This window comes from Talpa europaea (genome assembly GCF_964194135.1).
Source record: "Talpa europaea genome assembly, chromosome: 10".
Lineage (NCBI taxonomy): Eukaryota > Metazoa > Chordata > Mammalia > Eulipotyphla > Talpidae > Talpa > Talpa europaea.
In genome coordinates, this window is record NC_140077.1 from 91,265,933 (window position 1) to 91,286,004 (window position 20,072).

General features: G+C 36.9%; 1 protein-coding gene across 3 annotated transcripts in view; it reads left to right on the plus strand.

Moving 5' to 3' along the window:
- The window catches only part of ESRRG (estrogen related receptor gamma), a gene marked incomplete at both ends in the record, with an annotated part of 444,488 nt that overhangs the window by 220,259 nt on the left and 204,157 nt on the right, over positions 1-20,072 (plus strand). For 2 of the 3 annotated variants that reach the window (XM_084244947.1, XM_084244948.1), the window contains one exon: positions 10,384-10,439. The exons of the other annotated variant lie outside the window; for it this stretch is intronic. In XM_084244947.1, the coding sequence (XP_084101073.1) occupies positions 10,384-10,439 (56 nt within the window). Of the gene's footprint in view, positions 1-10,383; positions 10,440-20,072 lie in introns of those variants that run through there. 3 annotated transcript variants of the gene reach the window in all.

The following is a 20,072-nucleotide window of genomic DNA, read 5'->3' on the forward strand; positions in this document are numbered from 1 at the left end:
AGCACTGGCACTGCAGAGGCTGTGGGCAGTTTCGTAGTCCAGCACTCAACCGCTGCAACACCAGGGAGGCCCTATGCTGTATTTATAAATGTGTAACTTCTTCTCCAGAAAGAGCCCATGAATTAAGTCTTTACATTCACATCTCAAAATATTGATGGCCACTGAAGAATTGAGTAGTGCTAACTGGTCCCTGAATGGGAATGAGGCCGATCTTGGGGCCAAATTGGAAAGCTCTCACCATACAAGAAATCCTTTACAGCTAACATTGTCTGGTTTAATCATCTTTGCTAATAGAGGAGACAGAACATGGCTGTGTTCCTTCCAAGATCTTCTTAGTAGTAATATACCCAGACCTGAGAACGCCTGGCACTCAGCAGTGCAATCAGTCCCCTTCTACAGCATTCTGGAAAGATAAGAGATGAAATAGAATGATCCTGGAGAGAATGCTAATGTTTATAAAGCTGTTACAATGATATGAGTTGATCATACTTCTTTTTTTATTAATGAGGGCATCTCCGGGAAGCTACAGTTAAATATGGTAATTTTTTAGATTTAAATTGTTGCTTCTTCCATCTTTGTTCCTTGGGCTTAGCTATTGTAGAATTAACTTCCTGTTGCATCCTGTGAGACCTGGAGAATAAAGCCATCAAGGAGTTATCCCAAATCTTTCTGAGTGAAACCAGTGATAGACAGGAATTGAGACCTCAGGTTTCTATTTGTATGTTAAGTTCTCATTAGTGTTGATTTTCCCAGGAAAATTCCACAAGACTTGATAGAGATCAGGCACCAAGAGTTAGTGTTTCCATGAAAGAAAGGCAGAATGGGGTGTATACTTGTTAGGAGCAGTTTTAACCCACTTTCCTAAAACAAAACTGTTTGTGGTGGGTAAAAGGAACTTGTGGTAAAGGTGATAAATATGCTCCTGTACTCCTTCTGTGTCTTTTTGAGTGGGAAATGGCTAGCGATTGGGAGTAAAAAAAAAAAAAAATGTAGAATTTTGAAAAGCAAGGAATTCAGGTCCTGATTTTGCAACATAACAACTCAATGTTCTTTGGACAATCGGGTAAGCTTGTTGGGCCTCAGTTTTGTCAACTTTAAAATGGGTTAATAATAATATAGCTACTCCATGGAGTTGTGAGAAACAAAGATTTGTTTTGCTTGATTTACTGCTTCACTAATTTTAAATTACAGCAAAAATGTTAGAAGTGCTACTTATTTAATTTTCCAAACAACTAAACTTTTCTACCTGGATGTATATTTAAAATACAGATTAGAAAAATTTTCTTCCTTTGTTAAATTTTACTTCCTTGCTTCAATTTCTAGTTTATTTTTTAAAAAGATTTATTTATGCATACAAGAGCTAGGGTATACGCCAGAGGTGCAGGGTGGGTGAGAGGATCACCAGACAAAGTGGGGTGCAGAACAGGCAGATCTACTGAAATACATTGCTGAGGGGAGCAGCGGGCGAGAGAGGAGAGGTCTGCTGTGCCACATGGGTCACCTCCCTGTCTGGGTATTGGACTCGTGCTTCAGTGGCTTAAATAGCTTCATAGTGCTGAGACTACCCCTTGCACCACCAGGGAGGCCCCTCGATTTCCAGCTTATTGAAATGTGTGAATTAATCTGTTTCTTTTCTCACTAATGAAAATTGTCTTTGATTTATTTAGTTTCCTAATTCAAGTGGTAACTAAATTCTAGGAGGAAGAAATGGGGCCTTTAATTATGCTATTTGCTGTTTCTGCAACTTGAAGTTTGATTGAATCAAGCTTGGGATGCAAAGAGCTGTGCACTTCACAACCTGCAGGAGGCAAAAGAGACCCCTGCATGAATGTCCAGAATTGTCTTCAGAGCCCCCCATCCCAATTTTTTAAAATCTAACAGGGAAATGAGATAAGTATTCTTTGCCTCTCTTTCTCTCTCCTACATCCAAAGTTTTGTTTGCTAGAAATAACCTTTGACTGTTCTCAGGAATGTCTTGCCTTGGACTAAAACCACCAAACAGAGTATACAGGAGTTAGGAGTAAAAAGGGGGAGAATCTGATCTGCAGGCAAACCCTTTGTCTTTGTCTTCTGACCACTCATTAATTCCCTTCTTCCTCTCTCATATGAAGAGAAACCCACCTCCTTTCTGAATGTCTTTAGTGTCCAGTGCTGCTGAATGCTTCACAGAAACAGGTTCCAGTTGGTCATCTTCATGGAATTCTCATCAACATTTCACCAAGGAAACATTTATCTTTTGAAAAGAACCTAGACTCCTTCCTACAGAAATTTTAGGTTGTACATAAGAGCCGTGTTGAACATTTTATTAAAAGTAGTTGCTTGGGGGATGTGTCTGGGACTATGATTTTTAAAGCATCACTGTCAGGTGAATGAGAAAATGTTGCCATCTTACAAGAGTTTTAGGTGCTGATGCAGCAACTTTATTTGATTTTATTTTAATAATGTATTTTTGTAATCTAATAATTGCTCAATATGTATATTTAGAAAACAGAAAAGTAGAAGAGGAAGCAAGCCATTATTCCTCATGTCCCCTCCTAGCTTTCAGAAGAATAAATGACGAGGCCATCCTGGAACATTCTAACACAGAGGCTTTTTACCTTCCCTTTTCTTTGCTATCTTCTCCCACCAGCCTCCTCCTCTTTTATTATTTTCTGAAATCACCTTATCTTTTGTAAGTTCCCTATATTATTCCAATAATCCAATCAGATCATCTTGCTTTAAATTTGGCAACCTAATTTAAACTGAATAATAATAAACTGAGCAATCGCTTTCTTTGGCCATTAGTTTTTTCATCCACTCATTCGTCCAAGACAATTCATTGTGTTCCTACGTCATTGACAGGAATATGTACCCAGTTCCACTGCCTGACCTGGGGACACCAGAGGACCTGGCCCAGGTCCACAGATTATAGATGGGTAGGTGTGAGGATGGAAAAGGAATAGCCATTTCATAAACACTAGAACCCTAAAAGAAATGGTATCAAACGTGTTTCTAAAAGGACAATTGATAAGCTAGAGAGAAGAAAGAGACTTTATCTCTACTATTTGTAGCCACTTTTGTAAAACAAAAAAAAAAAAAATGTGGCATTAAAAATTTTTTCTAAGCTTTCAGAGAAAACATAAGACCCTTTGCTGTAAGTTGGGTATTTATCTTTTGGAGTCAGGTACCCCTGGGACCTTATTTGGGACCTTTGTCCTCAGAGGGCCTAGGTCTCAGCTGGAGTTCTGTGTGCTGGAAGATTGTCAACAATTGGTGGATTAACACCAGAAGCTTGTTACCAAGTAAGCAGTGGAAAGGGGAGAAGTGTAATCTTTCCTAATATGGCCTTTTCTGCTACCTGGGTGTGTCACCTGGGTTAAGGCTCTTAACCACATCGAGCCTTATTTTCCTCACTGGTAAGGTAACCAAGTTAGATTTCTAATCCCTGTGGTCTTTTCCTGCCCTTTGTAATTCCCACTGGCCATTCTGCTGTAGATTAGTGGCCATTCAGTGTAACAAGAGCAAAGCCTTGTGAAGAAATTGAGTTCTTGGGGTATCAGATCAAAGGGGCTCCTGAGCGAATGAGCTTGTGCTTGGATAGTAATAAAATCAACGGTATTATCGACTGAACTGCTGGGCTAGAGGGGTGGGGAAAAACTGTCTGAAAGGGACTGAAAAGGAGGAGGAGCGATTTCTCTGTTACTTCCTCCTGTAAACAATGTCCAATTGAATGCTCTGGGAAGTCAGCTAAACTACTTCACTCTCCCAAATCTTTCTTCCCCCTGATCACACACATATAAATTGATGGTAATTTGAAGAGGGGATATGTTCATTTTCCCCTCTTATGAATTGGAGCCAATGTACAATTGTTTTAGATACTCTATATTCTATAACATCTTATGCTAAAGTTCATATCATCTTATTCTAAAAGTTATTGCAATTCTCATGTCGGGGGATGATGCTTGTACTTCATTTTCTTCTCATTATTAAGTACCTTGAACTCCTAGTTGAACATATAGGCCAAATGAAATGAGATGCCATACCCTTATATCTCTTCTTTCATCTGGTGAGATTTAAAGGTAACAGGACTAACATATGGGAGACTCGCTCTGTGTAGGATGGCAGTAAAGTTTATTATCCAAACTGAGGCATTTGTGAGCGTGTGAGGGAGGAGCACTATAGGTAACAGGTTAGGACAACTGCATGAGCCAGAATGCCTTAGGCCCTGGATCACATGCCCCCCCTACTTGGACCTGATCCTGCTAAATTGACTTAGCTCAGTCCCCACAACAGCTTTACATAATAGCTAAGGAAACTGAGACATAAATGGGCGAAGTCCATAGCCTCACTTGTCATTGGAATCCCAGCCTCAGGCTTGTGTCCAGAACAATCTATCACCCCCCATGCTCCTCTGCTATCTCCTGACTTCTGCCACACATAACAAACACACACACCCCAGATTCATTTGCCTTGGTTGGGGGAAACAGATTTTTATTAAATGTGGTCATTTATAAAAAGGAACTTTGAAGTATATCAGAAAATTCTAAAATCACAATAATAACAACACTAATAACCCCTTTAAGTTTGCTAATATGGACACAAATGCTAAATATCTCACTTTTTCTTGTCACTGATCTTTTGAAAGTTTGGACAAAAGTGTGGATGGAAGCTACCGGGAGGGAGATCTTGCAAACCATATTGAACATTCATATATGTCAGGAAAAAAATAATTTGTACTTTTTTCATGGCTATGGACACTTACAGCTTCAATGTATTTATATGAAGCTAAATGGGGCTGTTAAGATGTGTAATTGGGGCCTCCCCGTGGCTCAGCGGTTGAGTGCTGGGCTGCGAAGCCGCCCCCAGCCTCTGCAGCACCGGTTTGATCCCTGGCCGCCAGCGAGGGTCCGACATGGCATGCAGACCTCTCCTGCTGCACTCGCTGCTCCCTCAGCATTGTATTTCGTCAGTCTGCCTGTTCTGTTCCCCACTCTGGCTCTGGTGAATTCTCTTACCCTCCCGCACTTCTGACTGTACCCAGTGCTTGTATAAATACATAAATAAATCTTAAAAAAAATCTCAGTTTTTTAAAAAAAAAAATGTGTAATTGATCATTTGACTGGTGTCAGAACAAGTCTAGCTCACTCTGAAACCTGTCCTGTTTGTTCCACTTCCCCTTCCGTCTCCCCTCTCCCCACCCCCTCCTCTCAGACTTAAGCTGCCCTTTATTTTGGACACTATCACACACATGATTGAGTCAACAATTTATGGCTTTTAAAAAGAGGGATTTTGTCCTCTCTTAGGTTTATTGTTTATCATAATCATCTTTCAAGTGAAAAGGCTAATTTACTCTTTCTATAGGAATATTTTAAGCTTGATTATCATAATATTACAGCTGCCTGAAAAGGTCTAAAACGGGACATTGACCTTGAATGTTTTCTGCATTGAGCTTGTGGTGCTTAACATTCAGGGAAGAATATAACTGCAGCTCATTTATTAATATATAATCTCAAAATGTTAACTATTACTTTGTAAATACATGCCATGCAGATTATAGAAAGCTTGTAGGACACTTGAAAATGCATTTCATGTTTTAACAGAGTAAGCATGTTGGAAAGACAACATAACTACAGTCCCTTTTCTCATCAGAGTTACTGTAGTTTATCATTTAATTTTTACTGACATTTTGCCACGTATATTATTACTTTGACAAAATGAAAGTGAAACAATCCTGAATTAATTAGACTGAAACAGAATGGCCATGGCCTCTACTGGTTTCTCTGTCTTTTTTTGATCCTTTTTATTTTCCAATTTCACAAACACACTGGGCAAGAAGTTTAGTGTGTTATGGAGGTGAGGTAATTACTCCCCAGAGAACAGTCTCTTTTTTTTTTTTTTTTAAGTATGGACTAGGTAATTTGGAAACGGGATGGATTGATAGGACAAGAGGCTTGTCCAAAGGAGAGGTTTTTATTCGTATCTCTGTGGAAACGATCACTTTCAGGGCAAATGATTGCTTCTTGCCAATAGAGACAATAATTTAAATATCAAAGCTTGTGGCCTAGAAACGAACAGCAACAGAAAATGAGGTATGATGAATTGATAGAGATGTGGTGGCAATAGAGAGTAAAGTAGTCGTACAGATTCCAAAGAAGTCTTCATGTTCTCAGTGGGAGAGGCGTGTTTTCAAGCAGGTTTATAGCATAAAAGAAACCCCAGAGCAAAGACTCAGAAGCACAGGGTGCAAAGACTCAGAAGCGAGGGGCAGATGAGTGAGGTGACCTTCTCAGGGCCACACAGCTCTTGAGGGGACAGGCAAGAGCCTGGGGTTTAGGCCTCCTGCTGTCCTCCGAGATTCTTTTCCCAGGGATGCTCATTTTAGGTTTTCTTTTGGAGTTACAGAGGGTAGTTTTGAGTAGTTTGGTTTGCTTTTGTAATTTGGCATACGCTACCAATATACAGTAGATACTTCAACGACCACCAGGAAAGTGGTTCAAGAGGTAAACAGCTTTTCACAGGTTTTGTGATCTTGAGGAGAGATCTGCAAAGGTCAGATGACCAGGTGATTTGAAAATCTGAATGTGTTATATCTTGTTCCGTTTTAAATATTTAACAATTGACAAACATGCAATATATAAGATCAAACTTTGCTTCAAACACCGTGTGGCAACTCTAAACATTTTAATGCAGATTAGTTCTATTAATTTTCAGACAAGGAAGTTGAGGGCTGAAAATAGCTATTAGAATGCAATAATGAGATGATGCATTTCTCACCAGCTTTGAGAAATCAGTGCTAGAGTGTTTTAGGAAATGATTCTCACTAGACTAAAGTATGATTTCTGCTACAAACAACACATAGGAATCTACCTTTTGTTTGCACTTGCATTTCGCTTCTTACTATTCCATTTTGTTATTTCAAATGGAAATGAAGTATATTTTCTGCTTGGTGTCCCAGTAGTTATTTGGGGTCTGCGAATACTGTTTGGATATTTATGACTGCTTTGTTTAAGAAGAAGATACCGAAACTGGGTATAGACCAGGGGTCTGATGCCTAATACATTGATATTAAGTAATTTATTAACATGCTTTGTGAAGCAGTCATCAGAGGGCCTTTTGTTTGGTTCCATTTATCCTGCTTTGGGTGGACTCCTTGTGGTAAGATTGAGAAGTATGTAGACTGATTAGCAGTATGTGCTTATGCTACGCTGTCTATTTTTTTAATTTTATTTTCCCCCCAATCCTTTGTAGTTAGATTCTGAAAGGTTTGTGCTCAAATTTTACTCTGGTGTGTTTATTTCTCATGTGGTCTGTGTACTCTTTCCTCTTCGAGGTAAGTAAATTCTGTGACTAGGAAGGTTCTTGAGATGACTAAGCTATGTATTCAGTAAAATATTCTGAAGCTCTCTCTCAAGTTTAGAGCAGTAGCTATTATTTTACATTTTAAGTTGGTTAAACTGGATTTAAGACAGTCGGTGTAATCTCGGGTCCTTGGCTTGTGGAGGTGACACTTTGATCCCCTGGGGAAGCATAGAGCTCCACAAATCTAGCACACGCCGGTCATTCAGAGGCAGCTGGCTCAGTGGACGCTGCACCTTGCATCAATGAAATATGTTCATGAAAGATCAGTGCAGGCTGCTGCACTGGGGATGTTTGTGCATGCATCTCTGTGAGCATACAAGAAAGACTTTCACAAGAATATGAACTATGATTAAAAATATACATCAAGAATTCAAATATTTCATGATGGGGCAAATAGGTACCCAAAAGGAAATAAGACAATTCTAGAAAATAAAAGATAAGTCTTATGAAATATGGTGACTTAAAGTCCATCAGTAAATAATTGACTACAAATCTGGTCTTTAAAAAGCCATTTCAATGGCGTAATAAACAGGCTCTGTCACAGCATGATAATGCAAAGAAACTGAACGCAGCACAGTATTCTGCACAGGTGCAAAATCTGAATATGTTGAGTGCATTAAAAGATGCCATGAGTACCTTCAATGATTTGTATTTTTTTAAAAGAAATGACCCTAGACAAATTCAGAAAGGAACTTTTTTTAGTATATCTTTTATAATATGTATAATCAAAATCTACTAATTTCTCTGGCCATGTTAGCTTATTCAGAAATCAAGGTAGTAATCATTTGAGCCAAAGATGTTTTTCTTTCAAATGCAGTATTGGTTTCCAGATTTCTTCTGTTGTATTTTAGAAAAATCATGTTTCTTTTTCAAGATGCCTTTTTATTTATTTTTTAATTATAAAATGATTACATGTCTCATTTTAGATTGAATAGACAAATCTTTTTTTTTTTTCTGAGTGTCTGCAGAATGCTTTGGATTTTCTTCTACATCTCAAAGCTCTTTTAATTCACTGCTCACAACCAAATTTACATCTTAATTGCAGAGTTCACATTTAACAATATAGACAGCATAATGCTACTGGTAATTAAGCTTTTACTACCTGCTTTTATACAGTATTCTCAGGCACAGTTTTTGCTATGTGAGTTCTCATCTACAAACTTGTATGCATTTAGACCACAAATAAAAGAAATCGGGCCCGTATCTTAGATATGGCTAAATACATGGCAGGGAAATTGCTTTCTTCTGTGGGGGAACCAAATCATGTTTGTCATTTTTATTTTTTGAATTTTAATGTGGGTGTTCTATTTTAGTTTTTTTTTTTTTTTTTTTAAGACCTAGAAAATTTGAGAAGGTTGAAAGGAAGAGTTGATTTTTGATATGGTAAATTTAATACACACTGAATATCTGAATTCATTTATTATGATCTCAAGGTTACACTGTTTATAACATATAAGACTTAAGATGCAAAAGGTTGGTAAGCAACAGAGCTGAATTATATCAAAATGTGAGTCTTCTACTCTCCATAAGGGTGTAGTTATCTCTTTGCCATAAATAGCTGGTATCTATTCCTATATACATTTGCTAATATCACAAATCCTGTAGTTTAAAATAGGACCTAAGGAAAGTCTTCATTATATAGAAACTAAAATCACACCATGCACTGTTGGAGGAAAAAATGCCCTTTTTAGATTTGCTCTTCTTAAAATAATAGTTTTTGAGAATTAAATATTATTATTTGTTTGAAACTAGTTCTTATAATGACCAGACTGCGTGATGATTTGTGAAATGTTTCTGGGTTGATCATTTTTAAGGCATTCAGGGTATGTTATGTGTAGGAAAATATCTGTATACTGTATTTTATGCCAAAGCTGATGTTTTAGGTAAAATTATGTGTAGTTGTATTTGTCTCCCAGTTTGGAAGCTTGTACTGAGATAAGTATATGATTAAGAACATTTTTGGTGTACTCTTTAATAATGTTCTCCCTACAAAAAAATGCAGTCTTTATTTTGTCAAAATGCACTGAGATGGATTTATAGTACTATTTATAGCCTTCAGTCTCCCACCCCAAAACTGAGTAAACCAATTTGCCCTGCAGCTGTTTATCTTTGCTTTGAAAAAAGATGCATGTATATCTATAAGTAAGGAGAGGCAGGTAAAGAAATGTTTACACATGTGATTTACATAGGCATTTCCTCAAATAGTCTGAATGCACTATTTCCTCTTCTACACTTGTGTAAAGCTGCAGTCCACCTCAAAGATGATGATCCCAATTCCCACGCCCCAACAATTTAGAAGCACATCTTTGATATATATTTTTCAAATGCCAGGATAGATCAGGAAAACAGGAAAAGACACCATTACAAATCAATAAGAAAGTACAGCAGCAGCCCCCAGTGTCAAGAAAACACAGACCACAGCAGGACAAACTTAATTCTCTACCTTCCGCAGAATCCTTTCTCAAATTAACTGAGAGTCTGCAAGAGTTCTTCTTTGCAAGGCAAAATAGATCTTAGGTTACACACCAGACACAGATCCTTCCAGTGCTTAGAGAGTTAAATTAGTTATGTTTCTTTCGCAGCTTCCCAGAAGGGGGGAAAAAAAAAGGAGAGAGAGAGAGAGAGAGAAAGAAAAGAAAAGAAAACACCATATCTACTGGGAGCCCTCGGAGCTCGCTGGTCCGGCTGCTCGCTCTCTCCCACTCTCAGTGGGCAGCCCCCGCGCTGGCTCTGCGCACCCTTGCTACCTGCCTGGCTCGGCTGGCTGGGTGCAGCCTCCCATCACCTCCCTCCTGATTGGGCAGAGGCCCCCCAATCGGCTGCGCGCCTGGGCCGGTGGGACTGCATATGTAAAGCCCTACTTCATATTAATAAGCTCCAATCGGGGCTTTAAGTCCTTGATTAGGAGAGTGTGAGAGCTTTGGTCCCAACTGGCTGTGCCTATAGGCTTGTCACTAGGAGAACATTTGTGTTAATTGCCCTGTGCTCTGTCAAGGAAACTTTGATTTATAGCTGGGGTACACAAATAATGGTTGCCGGTCGCACATGGATTCGGTAGAACTTTGCCTTCCTGAATCTTTTTCCCTGCACTACGAGGAAGAGTAGGTACCTTTTTTTTCTTTCCTTTTTAAACTCGGCGTTGGGGTGCGTGTGTGAGTGTGTGGTGTGTGTGGGGAGGGGGTGTAGACAGAATGTATCTTTGCACACCGATCCAGGTCATGCCCTGGGTATTTTGTGAGTGCTTGTTTGTGTCTGTCTTGTGCCTTTTGTGTGGAGGGTGATCTCCTAATTCAGTAAGTCGAGAATGGTTCTCTGACTACAATATTACCTTTGAGGCAAAGCTCAGTGACTGTCAGTAAAACAGCTGTGTGACAGTCACTTCTTATTCAGGTGCTAAGAATAGGCACTTGGCACAAATGCTTAGTGAACTGTTAAAATGCATCTTTTACTAGGACCCATTTTCCCAAGGAAAGATGTTTTAAAATACAATATTCAAAATGATTTATACTATTGAGTGCCTCTTATGTATTTGCAGTTTGACAGATATTTTCAGCTCCCTGTCATTTCTCACCGCGCAGAGTTAGAGGCAAAATTGCACATTTACTAATTCTCCTTCAGAGAACAATTTAAAACTCACCCTATGCAATTCAGGGCTAGAATAATGTTATTTGCATGGTTAGCGTTAAGTCAGCACTTAACTGACAAATCAGTCCATTAAGTAACATGAGATTTTCACACATTATAAATATTTAAGGGGAGAAAAAAAAAAACTAAAGAAGAAACAGTACTGACTTAAAAATTTCCCTTAAATAGATAACACCGAGATTGTGGATATGTTTCATGTATCATGTCCAGAAAATACATAAAAGTACTTTTGTTCTACCATACAGTTTCATTTGTATGTATGGTTATCTTTATAAACATGGAGATATGCATGTATATATACTTGGGTTATTAAAGGTGGGGGAGAAGAGAGTAAGGGGTAGGACAAGTAAATTAGGCATTCTTGTGTAAATGAGTAGGTCATAAACTTAATTTCAACCTACTGTTAAGATAAAATATTAGTATGTCTCGGAGCTGTCACTGCTTCATCTTTCTGTTGAGTCAGTTATATAGCTTTGCTTTCACATTACAGTAATACCAACTGTTATAATTCTGAAAAGAGTGCTCTTGGCAAACATTCTCTCTCTAGATGGTGAAGAAAATATAAAACTCTAGAAGATGAGGCAGTGCATTATAGGTAGATGTCCACTAGCTGTCCTTCGTGACTGCATATTGCCTTGCTTTGTAATTAAGTAAGGGATGAAAAGTGACTTGCAGCCTTAGTGGCTGCTTCTGTGTGTATGAGTGTGAGTGTGTGTGTGTGTGTGAGTGAGTGAGTGTGTGTATGCAGGCTCACACGCACATAAACTCACACAGGGAATATTAGCCAAGAGATGGTCTTAGAAGGGACAGAAAGAGTGAAAGGCTATGTCTGCATCAGTCTGATACACGCAAAAGAAGATGCAAGCTTAAACTGTGTGAAAATACAAATAAGAAGTCAACAAAGGTAGGACAGCCCGCTCAAGTGCAGTTGCAAGGTTAGCACACCTGGGGCTCTAGAATGGGAGAGTTTAAAATGTCTTCATGTCAGGGAGAAGTCACTGGCCCACTTCACCCAGATTCTGAGCTTTCTCTTATAAAATAAATAAACAAAACAAACTTTAAAAATCCCTCCCCCAAGTCTTCTTTTTAAAGTAGTTGCCTCAAATTTAACTTCTTATTGCTAATTTGAATAATTAGTTCAGATAAGCCTCTTAAAGCAGATGCATTTAAATGAAATCAGGGCACATGTCTTTTTGGCTTTGGCGCAAGATTCAAACTAGCTTTCTTTTTGGCTCAATTAAAAGTCATCTTTAAAAAATACAGATTTATTGTCTGGATGCAGTTCTGATGGTTACGTGGTTCACTGGACAGACAGAAAGATCTAATGCTGAGCAACGCATCTGCCTCTCTGTCTCAATTAATAAACCACAGAATTTATACATGCTATTAATATTCATAGTAATTGTACTGGGTTAAACCCCATCACGTGTGTGTATACATGGAAATGAAACCGGAGTTATGCAGTAACAGAGGAAAATATTGGACCGTTTCTCCTCTGGAGGCTGTTAAGAAGATTCCGACAATTTATTGACCACCATTAGGAGGGCCTAAAATGTTAACCTTTAACTATGTATTTTTTTTATTTTAGGAAATTTGCCAGCACATTAGAGAATGTAATACTTGAAAGCTTGTTTCACATTTAATAGCAGTAATAACTGATAGCATAAATAGATGAAAATAATATATCTGCTCATTTTGACATATGTGTCAGCCTAATCATTCTAAATGAGTGTGCTCATCACATGAATCCCTTTCAACCTCTGATTAAAATGTAACATTGACTACAGGATTATAGAGCGGACTTAATTTTACTGACTGTTTTAACAGTTGTCACAGCTGTTGGGAGAAGGAAAGGCAATCGAAACACTCCAAAACAGGCGAGGCGAGGAGGGAACAGTTTAGTGCATTTCAGCTTGGTCATTGAAATGCAGAGATTGATAATGAAACAGAGTTGTGTTTTAAGATTCCTGTTTTGGAACTATGCAAGTTTTATTTTGTATGTCCACACTTTCTGTTTCAGGGTTTTGATTTTTTTCCCTCCCTCTGGCTCAGTTCTCCTTATTAAAAGCTAAACTAAATTGAAATAAGACTATCCCAAAGTAAGATTATAATGTCAAAATTATAAAAAAAAAATAAACTAAATTGAAAAGCTAAACTGAATTGAAACAAAACTATCCCAAAGTAAGATTATAATGTCAAAATTATTAAAAATACATTTAAAAAATAGGCAGGAAGGAAAATTTTATACAGTAATAACAACAAAAAGACTAAATCAGAGCTGATGCTATTTTTTTTTAACAGATAGGTTCTTGCTTCAGTCACAGTAGCTGTGATATTGTTTGAAAACTATGTGCAGATACTTTAAGTTTATTTTTCTAAGAAAAATTACTTAAACTCCAGACTTAGGGTTCGTATTACTTGTCTTTTGGTTTCCTCTCTATAAATCTGCTGAAAACACCTGCAGCCTTAAAGGTAGGTGCTGTAGAAGGGGTTTTCAGATAATTTCTTTGTCAATTGCTGGAAGTGACAACCAACTGCACTTAGGAGTAAGTATTCTTGAGCTGTAGAGTCTCATCATCTTGCCCATCATATCACTAAAGCAAAGAGATTCATCCTGTTTTTCTAAAAATTAAATAACCACTGTGCATATCCCAAACTATAGGTGGTTGAAATAGCCAGAAATGTGCATTATGTAACGTATGATTTTCTCCTTGAAGTAAGCAAAAAGAAAAAGTATTCCTGAGTTAAAGGAATAAATGTGAACAGGAGTGGTGAGAGCGATGGGAACCCACATTTCCCCAGTTCTTTGTGTCAGGGTGTTTATGGATTACCCCTTACACATTTGGTGGTAAGTTTAGAAATCCTCCTTTTACAGAAAGAACTGGAAAACAGCTTTTCGTTTTCTGGGTAGAGGCAAGGGTGGTGGTATTGGGTCTTACAGCGATGGTTTCTCATCTTAATGTGTTTATGGCACTGCTGCTTTATTTACTGAGTCTAGTGTATTGCAGCGGTAATTAACCCATGTTATTAGCAAAGCCCTTGTGGATATCCATTAATTCTCTTGCATGGATGATCATTTTTCCAGTGTTTTTCCCCCAAGAAGATATCATTGTTCATTTTTTTTTTTAATTCTAAATTCACGGCCTTTGAGTTGTTTCTTTGATTTAATCTGATCTGAAATATACATTGGTCATCTTATAAAGATAGGTATTGTAAATCAGCGTTTAAAATGCTAGTGGAAACCAGAAAAAAAAGATTTTTTTTTTGTGCTTTTCAAAGTGAAAAAAGAAAAGATTAGGGTTTAGAAAGAGAATAATGCAGGAAATCAGTTTTTACTCCAAATTTTCCAGATCTTAGAATTTATGATAATTTGTGTCTTTGAGGCCTCTTCATCAGATTTTTACTTAGCTAATAACACTTTCGGCATTTTTGTAAAATATCGAGCCAGCAGAAAAATACTTGTGCTTCCTGTGCTAGGAAAAGATAAGGACCATCTCATTAGGCGGCCATACTTTTGCAATTAATTTCAGATACACGGTGCTATTCATCAAAAGGGGCAGGTAACTTCTCTGTAAGTCTATTTAACAAGACTTTCACAATATCTCACTCCTGCAAGAAGTACAGACAAAGAACAGACCGTTCTTTTGGAAGGTAGGCATCAGTGCCTCATCTCAAGTCCCTCTTCCCTGTGAAAATATCTTCCACATTTGTTTTAGCCAAGTGACTAAACAAAATATTTCACTGCTTTACTTCAAAAGTGCTCTTGAACATTGAAGATTTTGCTGACATTATTTTATAAAATAAATTGAAATCTGTGTTTACAGTTGATACTTACAAGTGGCAATACACAGCAGTGATTTCTATGAAACCAATTCATATCAACTAAACTTTTAGAATCACCTCTCAAGCATTTACAAATGAGAGAAGAGCATTTGAGTTCTCTCCATAGAACTTTAAACATTGCAGCAGATAAGCCTGGCTCTGAATTCTGCTTCATAGCAAATTCATGGAAGAGAAAGACAATACAGTGTTGATCTGTTCTAAGTGCATATGAGCTTCGGCCCTAGCCAGCTCTCTGGAGAAAATCTTTGATTACACTGTTCCAGTTTGTTCAGTTTTTATCTCTTTTACATCCACTAGCCTTGTATTAAATTGTCATTGTCTTAAAACACATGAGATAGAAATGAATTGCGGTCCCCTACATACTCTGACAGTGAAATATTTAGGTTCTCTTTCTCCAATCATACTTACGTGTATATTTGATAGTGCAGGGTTGACATCAAGCATTTCCTCTGTTTGACATTCCTCTTACTGCATTTTGTATGTTTTGCTGTTAATTATCATGTTTATAACCATGTATCTGTGGATATATATGGTCTGTACCATTATAAATAAAAACATATATGGTGCATTAAAATTCAAAGCAGTAGATAGAATGCATACACACGTGTGTGTATCTGTGTGTGTGTGTAGTATACATGTGAAATATGTATATATGGGGAAGCGGCTTATATGTAGAGCTGGGTATGTTGCTTAGAATACTCATGTATGTTCATGTAATAAAGTGCAACACAAGAATTTTTTTTAATCAGCTAGTTGCCGGTTAAATTTGCCAGGCATGATTTTAACCTGGAATTAGTATTTCAGGTATTTACCAAACCTGATTATAAACTACATTGGTTTCATTACCATATAAAAGATAGGTAACAGGTAACCTAGTAAGTAAATTTGTTTTTAATTTTATGTTTAATCGTTATCATCCCTAAATTCAATATCTAATATTCATAAATAATTTGCAAAACAGGAAATAAGCTACTAATATTAAATGCATAATTGAATGCTTTGGGCTCATATCCAAGAAATAGTGTTGAATTTTCTCCTGGCTGCATTCTTTTCTACACAATTGGGCCTGATAAATATATCTTAATACAAACATGATAGCTTTTAAATAAATGCAAAAAATGAATTTTAGTTATCTGTACTACATAAATATGTAATTTGCTCATTTTTTGCTAGAAGCACACATAGAAAATTAGTAAGTTATAGTTCTATAAAGTATAGGTTTCAGATTTATTGAATTTCATTCTTAGAGGTAAGTTTAATGATTTTGTGCTTAGAAAATCTGAATGAGTGTTAAAAGAAAACACTTATCCAAATGATCTTTCTATTCTAGTTTTTGTCCTAATTCACATTCTTGTTTAAGTTCCTGGATTCAATTTCTACCTTTATTTGTTTGTATAACACTTTAACCAATTTGATGTTTCTGTGTTAAAAAAAAAATAATCCTGCTGTTTCTTTATGTCAATCCATCAGATCAAAGTTAGCACCTCTCTTATCTGAGGGTGGTAAGTGACAGCTCTCTGCCTTTTGAAGGATTTACCTGGCATTTGATTCTTATTTCAAGTTCATTTTAGACCTGGCTTTTTGAGGTCTAGGAAACCTCAGCTAATAAAAATAATTTCCATTCAGAATTTTAGCAGACACAGCTTTCCTCTGCCTTCTTATTTCAGAAGTGTCAGATGTTTCTTTTTCTCTGATTTCTCAGCATTTTCCAAAACTGTGTTCTGATCTGCTATACAAAACCATTAAATTGAGGGGATTTACAATTTGTGGGCATTGTACATGTGTGTAGATACATACATACCTATCCCCTTTTAATTTTTAAAAATTAATTTTAAAGGTTTGGCAGACACTTGCTTTCGATGTTTTGATGTCTTCAGATGTTATGGCATTTTAATTTATGACAATGTATATATTTGCTAGATAACTCACTAAGGTAAAGCCATAAAAGAAAAGGTTCCGTTTTCAATAAATTGGCTTCTCACTAGTCAATCAAAGTTCATTTCAATATATCGGCATAGGTCTACTTGTGTATTTGCATATAAACACCTAACGTGCAACATTAGCTGTCAGAAAGGCAACTTATGGCTATGGGATTCTTTCACACACTATAGCAAATGGAAACATTGTGTTTTGACATTTACAATCTATTAAATGCTTATTTAAAGTGTTTAACTCAGGAGCACCCACCTAAAATTATATTACATTGCAAAAATAAGAACTTAAAAATAAATTTTTATTTTAATTATAAAGGGCACACTTTGTCCTATACATTCCTCTGTGTCTTCTGTATTGCTTGGAGTGAAACAAAATTACATTTATATACTTTTCATCATTGTGATTGGAAGTAAACATTATGTGTAATATGCTTTGGCAGCACTTACCTAGCCAAAGAAAACAAATTAATATCAGGCATACTGAGGGCTGTCAGGCATATCACAGACATGTCCATTTAACTTTGCTTCATCATACACCTTCTTTCTAAACAGTTTCTTAAGATGATACTAAATAAAAGGGAAGCTACCAATAAAGTCTCCTGTTATATCAGAGATTGATGGCTGGTGAAAGTGTCATGAAAACAGACATGCTTGTTCCCATCTGTTTAAAACTCTAACAGGGGACACACTGATAGAATAGGTAGTAATGACTTTTGTCAAAAAAAAAAAAAAAAAAAGAGAGAGCGAATATAACTTAAGCTTGTTGAAATCTTTCTGCTACCTTGAAAGTAACAATGGGATTTATATTTTAAAAGTCTCTGAAGTGGTGATCCTTAGTGGCTCTCGTGTGTGAAGTAAATAATGACTTTAAGAAGCAGAGAATCAGGAGCATGGAGATCCACTTGTAACAGGGGACAGCTTGCTCTCTCTCTCCCTCTTTCTCTGTCCACTTTGTATATATTTTTAGAGACAGAAAAAAAGCCTTGTGCTTTTTCTCTTTGTAGGGTTTATTCAATATGCAAAAAAAAAAAAGAAATTGAAAAAGGGACATGAACAACTTATGAACAGAAAATAGACAGGAGTATGCTGAATTATTTTTTCTTTGCCATGATCATAATGGTATCTTTGTGCATGATAATTTCTTTCTCATCTACTCTAAGAAGAGTCTACTCGTTTCTAATGGCTTTTGCGAATTTAAACAAAGGGCACATTAAATTAATATTTTACTTTCCTTTTAAAACTCACAATGTGAGTTAAAATGTTTGAAAAGCTGTACTTTTCAAGGCAGTTAATATGTTGCTACTTTTTATATTCATCAGCATTTCATTTGCTTTGAAAAGAATTCTAAAATTATATCCAGAGATAGCCAAAATATTGGGTAACATGAAAAATTATGAAGACTGTGGTACTTTTTTAAAAAGAAAAAGATCCAATGCAAGGTTGTTCATTCCATGGCTCTTTGCCCTCCATATTTACCAGTCACCGTAGTCCTTTAACTTCTCCCAAAATGTTAGTCATGTCAAATTGTATTCATTTTTCCATCAATGAAAGAATACAATTCTCTCTGCACAGTTATTAATTTACTAAAAGTTGTAAGATAGTAGATATATTAGATATTATTATCTACTAAAAGGCATCAGTATTAGAAATCTAATACTCATTACCCATTGATCATTATCAAAGGAAGGGATGTGTGCATGCGTGTATACACATGTGTGTGTGTATATATGTAGATAAGAATTGTATCAATTTCTTAGGAGAAACAACTGTATACAGTTGGTGTTGGGTCCTAGGAAATGACAGAAGCATTCCTTTTATCCATAGTCTTAAATGAGACCTGCCTCATCAGTCATGGGATCATAGTGTCACAGATGGAAAAGCAACCATCAGCTGAATTGTACTGAACTACACACTTGGCTAATTCATCTTACGGCTCTGCACATCTCAGGAAAGCGCATTCTGTTCTTGGAGTCTAGACAGAATCAGGAGCTGGGCTCAGGTGGGAGCATGTGGCTGCCTTTTTCTGTTCTCTCCTAGCTATGCAGCAAAGGGAGGTGAGGAACAAATGGACAATTTATGCACAGAAGCCCATGCTGAGCTGCTTTTCTAGGGTCAGGAATCTGCTACTCAGTTGTTGAAATAAATTTCAGATTGCTCTTATGTTCTAGAAATGTCATTGTTGTCTTTCATGCTCCAGAGAACTACCCATAAATGATTAGGGGTGAACCATGAACTGGTTTAAGCCTTTTTTAATAGAGAGCAATGGAGAGCAGACCCTCTACTTACTTCAGTCTGGATGATGATGATTTTTTTTTCATGTCTTTATATGGAACTGTTCAGTTGACTAAGTCTGAAGAATGAGAAAAATAATAAGAGGTTAAATACTCAAATTGTATTTATTTCTATTTTTTTTTATTTCCTTGTAGTGAACAAAACTTTAATATCTAGAGCATTGGTGAGGGTTTTAATGATTGGAAAATCTATCCTGAGAATGTGGTCACCATGTGTGACAGCCTTGCTTTCTATCTTGTCTTCAGTTTCTGGGGTAAGTTTGGTGATATTGCCTGCTGTCTTAATGTGCTTGTGTTATAGACCCTCTCTGCCTCCATATTGAGATGACCTGAAATGTGGGGGAAATGTCTGTCTGCTTAGTTCTAAAAAACTTCCCTGGACCCCCTGAACCCCAGTAGTATTTTCTTCTAATTTTCTGTTTCTGTGCATCTGTTTTTCTAAAGGATCATGTACTGTGGTGTAAGGTAAGTGCATGACATTCATCCCTATTTGCATACAAGGTACATTTTATTCTCCCCCTGAATTCCAGAAAGATTGCCTTCAACTTCTCCTATTTGTTTCTCTTTTGTTTCTGTTTGTTGTCCATTCTAGTTGAGTGCTTTTATGGTGTTTTCTTGATTGTTGTCAGTTTAGGGTCCTCGCTGCTGACATTTTTGTGAAGTTAATGTCACAGCAGAAAAACCTATGGCAAACTAGCATCTGGCTACAGTGCGTGGAAGATACAACTTCTGTTTGATTGTGTGTAAATACAGTTAGTTAGTTGGGGGGGGGGGGTCGGGTTTATCAGATAGCTTGGCAGAAAGAGAGAGAAGCAGAACAAACTGTTTTCAGTAACTGCTGTTCATACACCTGATAAGATTGAGAGAGCTTTTCGAAATGCTGATAGGCTTTGAATAAGAAAAGAATAATCACTTCTCCTGGCACCAGCTTATCAGGAATGAAGTAAAATGCCAACACTTTTACATTAGCAAAAGTAAATGTTTTAGACACTCTATGCCTTTTTTCATTCAAGCTAAATAG